Source organism: Poecilia latipinna, unplaced genomic scaffold (genome assembly GCF_001443285.1).
Source record: "Poecilia latipinna isolate Pla-1442-1.1 unplaced genomic scaffold, P_latipinna-1.0 Scaffold170, whole genome shotgun sequence".
Lineage (NCBI taxonomy): Eukaryota > Metazoa > Chordata > Actinopteri > Cyprinodontiformes > Poeciliidae > Poecilia > Poecilia latipinna.
This window is the reverse complement of record NW_015112786.1, coordinates 343,829-352,999: the sequence shown is the minus strand read 5'-3', so window position 1 is coordinate 352,999 and position 9,171 is coordinate 343,829. Positions and strand designations below refer to the sequence as shown.

Here is a 9,171-nt window from a genome sequence, read left to right as displayed (position 1 = left end):
TCACACAGCGGTCAAATCCCAGATAACAGCTTTCCAGAAATGTTCTGATGAGTCATGTGTTGGGTTTTTATTCTATTTTTTTTTTTATTCTTCTTATTATTATCTTGCATTTGATTTCCTGTCAGACTGTAGGGACTTTGGGATTTCTGTGAATCATTTTTTCTTCAGCGGACTGAGCCTGAGACAGGAAGGACTGAGTCGCCTTACTCTTCATGTCTCCCTGACGATCCTCTGAACCACAAACCGTTTCCTTGGTGTTGTGTTCCGGGTGCAGCCCTGTTGTGAGCAAACGTAATGTTTTTACCTCATTTGTAAATAACAGAGAGAGAATTATGGCTTTTTGTCAAGAAAAGCAGCATAAGCTTGCAATGTGCAGGGTTAAAAAAACAAAAACTTAAAAAATAAAAGTGAACATATTTTCTATTGATATGATGGTGATGAGCTTTTAACAGTTATATAAGTGTTTTGTATTTGCTTTCATCTCTTTTTCTCAATAAATCCATTTATTTGCACCAGAGACTGAGTGTGAACAAAGCAGCTGGATACTTGCTGCCCCCCCCCTCCACCCTTTCTAACCCCACCTCACACACACATACATAACACACACACACAACCAGAGTGTGTTTGCTTACGCTCATCATCCTATTGGAGGGCCTTTTCTTCTTTTCAGTGTGGAAAGATTTTAAAAACTAGAACTAGATGCACAAGTTAGAAATCATGGTGAATTTTCTTGAGTCCACATGATGTCAGAGTTATAGATATAGCCTCAAAAATGTACACAAGCCTCCATTAATATTTAGAATATTGCTCCAGGGGAAGTTGTGCCTCGATCACAAGCCTTTCGTTGCCGTCAGCACGCTTCTGGCTGGACTCTGACTGGATGTTTGACCACTCTTCTCATCTCTGGTGTTAGTAGGTCAAAGCTTTCTCATGTTTTAAGTCAACCTAAAATATTCAAATAAATAAAAAAAACATTGCTTTTCACATCACAGGCCCCAAAAAACTGGTTCTGGAGCAAAAAACGGAGGCCGACACGGCTCTTGTGGAATGGTCTTGATATCAACCCTCCTGAAAATATTTGGACTATGATTGTTGAAAAAGTGTGATTTTTCTGACTCTTATATTTGAATCTTTGCTGAAGAGAAAATCGTCTCCATTAAATTCAAACTTCTGCTGCAAAATTTAGTCTTTAAAACTTACAGAAGATCAATGTTATTAATTCCACTCTGAGAAAAGAACTGTTCAAATTTTCCCAAAAACCCAAAATCAGACATTCATGCCTATGAATGTAGGGAAGCTTCTGACCAGCACCGTAGAACACAGAGTAAAATCTGCTTCCAGAGTTTGGTTTCATCACTTTGTTTTGCTGATCATAATAAAGATTAATACCCAGTTTTTCTGGGTTTCCATGTGAACAGTGGGAGGGGACCACGTGGCCCCCGCCTCCCGGGGTCCCATCACATGTTGCGGGTTAAGAAGTGGCGCTCTGGGTCCCGACTGAGCGTCTGGACGTGACGGAAGCGATGGGCGATACCAGACTCCCCACTGTGAGGCTCCAACATGCAACATGAGGGAAAAGATGAGAAACAGATTTCTGACTGGAGGGTCTAACACCATGACGGACAAGGAAACAACACGGCGGGGACGGAGAGTACTTTTATTGAGCAAAGTTTTTCGGAACATAGATGTGTTTAATATGACGTAGAAAATAACAGATTCCTCCTGTAACAATGGGTTTGGCACTAGAACTGGCAGAAACTGACCCACTTCTGCAGTACTGGCTTCATATGAGCTGAGTGGATCCAGGACTGAACATTCCTCCTTCACAGAAACAGACGCCATGTTGTCATTACAGTCCATACATTCTGAGGACGTCCTGAATTATGTTTCCTTAAAGTTTCCCGCAGGTGGATGTGTTTGTACTAAATGTGTCCAAGAGACAAAAACCAATATCTTACACATGTTCCTTTTTACATTTTCATATTTGGCACAAAACTGCATGATCACATCACAGGGAAAACACCGAAGATATGCTATGAAGGTGAAGAGTCCTGTAGCTCCTTGTAAATGTATGAATTCATTTTTTTCAAAGCCTTTTATAACAGAGTTACTTTATTTTATCAATATTCTTGTGACACACCGACACAGTCGTGTTGCAGCGTAAAGAAAACGATATATGGTGGGCATTTTGTCTCATAACTCATTCAATTAAAAGAAAAGCTTTATTTATCCCAAAGGAAACTTAAATGTTGTCAGAACTCACATCAAATATTTGATATTTAGTGATGATGTGGACAGGAAGGATCTCCAGTAGCAGTCAGCCTTTCAACAACTCTCAAGAAGACTCTGACTAAAGACTGTCTCATGACTGTCATGACATGCTAACAGCTAACAACTCAATAGGGTAACATGCTAAAATCTTAATAGGGTAACATGCTAGCAGTTTAACAGGGTAGCATGCTAGCAGCTCTGGCAGCAGAGACAACGCTCCGCAACTGAGCTGTCCACCAGTTGTTGGAAGGCTCTGCTCACATCCACCACATTTGCTTGTGCTGCTCCAGTTTAAATTGACCTTTCAGCATGACGACCATAAACATGCAGCCGCTGCTAATCAAACAGAGTGGCCTAGTCAAAGTCCAGACATAAATCAATATGAGAATGTGTATCTAATCTCTTATGAGTGATCTGGAGCAAAAATTTGAATTTTTTCTTTACAAAATGTTGAAACCCATTTCGTTTTCAGTCCACCTCTGAATTATACACGACTTTGTGTTGACATTAACTTTCATGATTTAAACAGAAAAATGTTTGTTTTAAACAGAATGAATAGCTTAGTAAGCCCTGATCAAGTTGGCCAATGAGATGCTACATCTGATAGTATGCATCTGTACTCATGATTAGATACATGAAAACATCACCAGTGAACTTTATGTTTAATGCTCAAAACGACATCAGAATAGAATTAATTCTGGAGCAGCAGCACATCCCAAATCATTCAGAAAAAAAAAAAAAAAAACCCACTCCAGCTGAAAATTAAATTTGCCATTTCAGAAACATACTCTAGTGTTCCATTAGTTCCTGGTCCTGACGTGTCAGCCGTGCTGAGCATCATCATCCAGCAGCTCATTGACCTTGTTGCTGTTTTCAAATCCACATCCAACACCTGATTCTGGAGCGAGCAGCCAGAAAACTGTTTGAGCTTCTCTCTGTTGTTCTGCAGCAGGAATCATCCTGCTTGTTAAAGAACACCATCCCAATATGTATGGAAATTACTAGTGCTGGAAAAATATTAAATTAGTACACTCCTATTAAGCAAACATAATGGAATCACTTTCCTCTCAAATAAAGCGATCCGGCTTCTACTTAATTAAACATCCAGCATGAAGGCAGGACAGACGAAGAACAAGCGCCGCAGATCCGATTGGTATGCATTACGACGGGAGTTAACGAACGACACGTTTTCAAAAGCAGGATGGTGTAAATTATCAAAGAGCGACGTTCCTATTAACATGCACACAAATACTGGAAAGCTGGAGTGTGAGGAGACACACACACACACACACCAGCGCCTTGTCTGACTGGCATCTACATCTCTGTTTCAATCAGAGCCGAGAGGATAAAGGAAATAAGGCTTTAGATCATTATGGATCCGAGTTGTGATCTGCTCTCATTTCTTTAACATGAGTCTGTTTTTCCACCCTCTTCCTCCTCCTGGGTTTCATATGAGAGTGTTGCCATACCTCGGCAACCCTCCGAATTATTTGCAAATTGCGGCGAGGAATCAGTGCGGTTGTCAGCCTGCTGCAATTTCCTCACAGCCTCCATTATTCATGCGTGTTTGTATGCAGGAGCGACGGCAGTGAAAAGGTTGAGGCTGCCGCTGACGAGACACAAAGAAACATGACAGCAATCACAACAACAACGGCGACACAAATATCACCAAGAAGCTCCTCTGACCTCAGATGTGTGACCAAAAAAATAAAAAATATCCTCAATGTTTACCTTTTTGACAATAAATGGTTGCATTTATCCCTGAGGCCAAACAGTGACAATGTAGTCCGAGTTTCAACAAAGTGAAGCTAATCCAAATGTTAGCTCTGAGCGCTTCCGACCGACGGGAAACCGCTCTATCAGCTGAATCAGCTGTTCAGGGAAGAAGTTGGTTTATCATCAGCCGCATTTGTTGCCAACTTTCGTGAGTAAAACGATGCTTCAAAGTCAGCTTGGCTTTGTTCTGAAAAGCATTTGGATCAGGGAACCACCATGACTGAGACACAGAACCGCTAATATGCTAGCTCATATTAGCTTAAAACATTTTAACCAACATATTGTATTTCACTTTGATGGTAGAAAACGAGTCATCAGGTCATCACGGAGCCTGTCTGTAAACATGGGAGGAAATAAAATAACTCCACCACTTGTAATGATTAATTCAATAATTAAGTTGTTTCCACAGATGTTCCCACCAGACAGGAAAAAATATATATTTTAGTCATTAAAATAGTTTAGTGTCACAACAGTTGCAATGTGTTGCTTCATATATAGCGACGTATTTAATTTGGCAGTATTGCCCTTTTGGATTTTACCTTAAGAAATGTTTTGATGTAAACTATATGTTTCTATAGCATATTATATCTGTGAGAGTTGCTGCTGCTGAAGTTTCACCATCAGATGTCAAATCTATTTTTAAGAGTTTCCAATTTTGCTGTGGAATATTTTAATCGGTACTTCGATTGGCTGCCAGAGTCTGAGCTCAGGAAAGTGTCTCCGTATTTAAAGGGTGAATTTGACACTAGTGGTGATAAAACATTTTTCACTTCTACTGTCGACATTTTGTATAAGTTGGAATTTGACATAAGTGCTGGTGAGATTTTTTTTTTTACTTTTAAGGTGAGAACTTCACTCTCAAAGAGGTTTATGTCTAACTTTATTGATAAACTTAAATCTTTAACTTAGCTAGCATCACCCCAGTTAGCTTAGCTACCGGAGTTAAAACTCTGCCTTCGTGTGTGTCGTCAGTTTGTTTTTGAAACAAATGTTATGTCCCTGTTCAGTGAAACCCTGACCCTAAAATGCACCTTGTAAAATGTCCAAATTTAAGGACTGCAACCTTCCAAGGCCGCCTTTGAAGGCTGACCAGTAACAGCGAAGCAACGAAGGCTGTCTGAATTCAAAGACTCCTACAAATCCGTACTTTTTCCCCTCAATTTGATGGACGAGTCTAGAGTATCTTTTTTTCTCCCCAGAACAAACTGAGTTTAATTCGTGAAACAACGGCGGATAAAGTGGGAGTGCAATAGCGGAGTATGGTTTTATATGAAAGTATATTAAAATCTGTTGATTCAAAAAAAAAGATTAAAGCGATTGTATTGTTAGGTTTATGTCATTTTTTTGCGAAAAAAAAAAGAAAATAATAAAAATTTAATTTAATAATTTAATTGAATAGGAAAAACATTTTCCCAGCTTGAGTTAGCAATGTAACTGTTGCTAAGCGACAGGGGGTAGGCGTTTATACAAGATACATTGGCAGCTTGAAAAGTCCTCGAAACTTAGAACAATAGAGATTAGTCTATATATAAATAATTCACAGAGCTGGTTGATGTTTTTGCTGATGTTAGGTGTGAGCAGGTCTGCTGTACACAGAGGCAGATCGCTTAGATGAACAGATATGGTGAAAAACGTCCAGAAAACACTTCATCTCATACAGTCAGAGATTCATAATGTAAGCATTGACACTTTGTAGAACATGGCACCATCACCTGAGATGAGTGGCAGGCAGAGAACGGCCTGGAATGATTCAGTTCTTGGTGGAAACACACTGCTGCCTTAGAAAATATCTGAAATCTCAGATCCATAAACCACGAAACTAATAAACCAAAAAAATTCCTTTATCGAATTTCTGAATAAGTAACCAAATCTATGATATTACCACAAAACTAAGTAATAAACCCAGGATTTTTTTTTTTACTTCTATTTTATATCGCTTCAACTATCCATCTTCAAATAAATCATAACTGCCCTGATGTTTTGACTTTCAGGGCTCTATTGTGTTCATATAGAAACTCTTCATTTGTTTTAATAATTTCTGTTTTCTTAGACAAACATGATCTCAGTAGCAAACAGCAGCATTTTTAAAAGTTGCTTTAGCTCTCCGCTAATAGCAAAAGTGCAACCCCGGATTTCACTGGCCAGCTGCGCTGACGCCACACTTCATGGAGTCATGCTTAGAGAAGAACAAAGCAACATCAAAATAAAAGTCATGATCACAGCTCTGTACAGTAGGGAGGTGCTCCCTCTGGATGTGTGTTTCTGGTCCCGCTACTGCTTCACGCCGGGCTCGGAGGACGCTTTGCCACTTTTCTTACGCTTCTTCTTGAGCTTGTAGACGTAGAAGGTTTTGTTCTGGAATGTTCTGGTGAACAGCCTGGTGTAAGCCTCGGCGTCCGTCTTAATGGCCTCGCAGAAGCGAGGGTGGGAGGCGGGGACGAGGTCCGGCTCGTTCTCACCTGGTCCATCCATGATCTGAAGGGGAGGAAATGTGTCGACGTCAGCAGCAGCAGAAAGTCGGTAGCTACTGTATATTATTAAACATAACATGGACAAATTAAGATGAACTGTGGCGGTGGACAGATAGCCTCCTGCTTTGTGATCCCTCAGTCTGCCTGCAATGACCCTGAGAAGGACGGCTACACTGACTTTCAGTGCTTATTGAGGAATATAGACTGATCCATTGATAAACACTCTACCTCAGAAAGCCTGGACACAGAGATACCAAGTTTAGGGAGTGGATTTTTTAGAAAGTCAAGAAACTGTCATTTTAATTAAAAAATAAAATGTTTTATCACTAACTCTGCCAGAGGAGGTCAGTTTTACCCCATCCAAGGCGCTGTATGTACATAGTCTGATATTTATAAAAATAAATATCTCCATCACATTGTTTTTAAAAAGTATACCACACACACAACTGTTTTCAGGAAAGTTTTCATCTACATGAACCTGCACAAATCTCCCACTGAGAGCTGTTTTAAACATGCCAAACCTGTAGGGGGCAGTGTAGCGCACAGCTAAAACCTGTCAGCCAATCAGAATACTTCAAAATAACCATGACTTCCTGTTAGAAATTAAAGTTATTAAAATTAAACACTGTGTTGATTGGAATTCGTGTCAAAGCAAATATGTTGACACACTAACGCATTATTTGTCACACACTGCAATGCGCAGGACCCTAAATCTCCAAAGCCTTTGAAGGGGATGTCATTAAAAGCAAATAAAATCTAAAATCATATGTTAAAAATGCTCTCTGTAATGGCTGGAATAGTAATGATGATGACAAAAATAAATAAAGGTAAGAAGAAATTAACTGAGGCAAAGAAAGTCTATTGAGAAATTAACGACAGAATGAGAGCATGAAATGTTCAGACAGAAAGACACATCCTCACAGCATCACTTCAATAAAGCTGTCTACATATCAGGTATTGTGTATGCTGCGTGACATTTACAGCGGCACAAACACACACACCGACTCCGAACTGCTGCGTTTTAAGTGTCTTACAGCACACTGGGCCAGACTGAGGCTTGACTCGCCTCTGGTAATCCAGAGAGCCAAGCAAGCCACATCCAGCAAGAGTGAAAAGGGAAAAGTGTGTGTTGTGTGTGTGTGTGTGTGTGTGTGATGAGAGAGGAAAGAGCAACGGCAAGAAAGTGAGAAGCAGCGCAGCGCTGATAAGAAGTGAGACTATTGATCTCTCTGCGGAGGCTGAGAGATTCCACCGAGCAATAAACGTCGACCAAGAAGGCACACCCAACAACACACACACACACACAAACACACACGCACGCACACACACATACACGAGTCAACATGAGTCACGTAGAATAAATGCCACCCACATGTCCGTTGGCCAGGTCCAGCAGGTCCCGCAGTCTGCAGCCTCTCCGGTGCCTCCGCTCGTAGCAGATGCTGTTCTCCAGAACCACGTAGTCGGCCCCCACCGCCTTCAGGATGTCATACACTTCCTCTGGGGACCGCCGAGCGTACACCTGATACACCTGATCACGCACGCACACACACATACATAGTAAACAGTGGATTTTATTCAGGTTTCTATGGATCGTTAATTCTCAGCAATATTGCTGGAGGGAGGAACCTCTCTCCTGGAACTGAATTAACAGGCACATTTAACTTTTAACTACCGTTGGTTCAGCTTCAATTACGAGTCCTTTACAAAAGCAAATGAAAAAAAATTAAAAGTGAAAAACAGCAGGTATGTGAATAATATAAGTATTGCAACAAATCACAGTCATAATTTGTCTGTTATAGATGGTAAAGTAGATCCACACAATATTCTGCAAAAAACAGAAAATGTCAGTAGGAATATTTAAAAAGTGTCCTAAGGCCCTAAGTTCACACAAAGATGGCGGATTATGGAAGATGGCAGTGATGAATCCTCCCGGCAGAAGCCAAGGTCGATCAACCAAAATTACTACAAATCAACAATTCACCCAGGGGGTCATAAAAGAAACAGGAACAACAGCTAAAGGACAGTAGATCTCACTTTCCTCAGCTAAGGTCCGATTTCAATATTTAACAACAGAATGGGCATCTGTTAGAGAGTTCTAAACCAAAACCACTGCAGACAAAACAAAACAAAAAGGGCACATCTCACATTTCCCAAAAACATCAAAATAATCCTCAAGACGCTTTGGAAAAATGTCTTTGGATCTCTAGGATGGTGTAGGTGGGGTTATATCTGATTTACAACTAAAAAGTATTTCAGAACAAGACTGACAGTCAAACATAGTGGTGGTAGTGTCATGGTTTGGGCTTGGTTTAATTGATGGAATCATAAATTCTGCTCTTTACCAGAACATCCTGCAGCGGGAATGTCCAGTCATCAGAACCAGACCATAAGCCCAATAACACTTTGATTCTCCACCAGGACAATCATCCACAGCACAGTATGAAAATATATATATTTTGGAGTGCCATAGACAAAGTCCGCACTTCCAATTCAGTAACTGTAAAATGAGGCTAACATGCTGATCATTCTCTTCAGTGTGGCAGAATTTAAATATTTCTTGCTCATTGCCAGGTATGAGAACAGACTCTTGATATCAGTTGTTGCTAAGAGGCTCAACTAGTTACTGAGTTTGGAGGATATTTGATATTTA

At 40.4% G+C, this 9,171-nt stretch overlaps 1 protein-coding gene across 2 annotated transcripts in view; it reads right to left on the bottom strand.

Moving 5' to 3' along the window:
• Positions 1–1,643: 1,643 nt before the first annotated feature.
• Positions 1,644–9,171, bottom strand: part of dpy19l3 (dpy-19 like C-mannosyltransferase 3) — a 67,749-nt gene continuing 60,221 nt past the window's right edge. For both annotated transcript variants that reach the window (XM_015030047.1, XM_015030046.1), the window contains 2 exons: positions 7,891–8,049; positions 1,644–6,522 (listed from right to left, as the gene is read on the bottom strand). In XM_015030047.1, the coding sequence (XP_014885533.1) occupies positions 6,319–6,522; positions 7,891–8,049 (363 nt within the window). In that variant the 3' untranslated portion in view covers positions 1,644–6,318. The remainder of the gene's footprint in view (positions 6,523–7,890; positions 8,050–9,171) is intronic.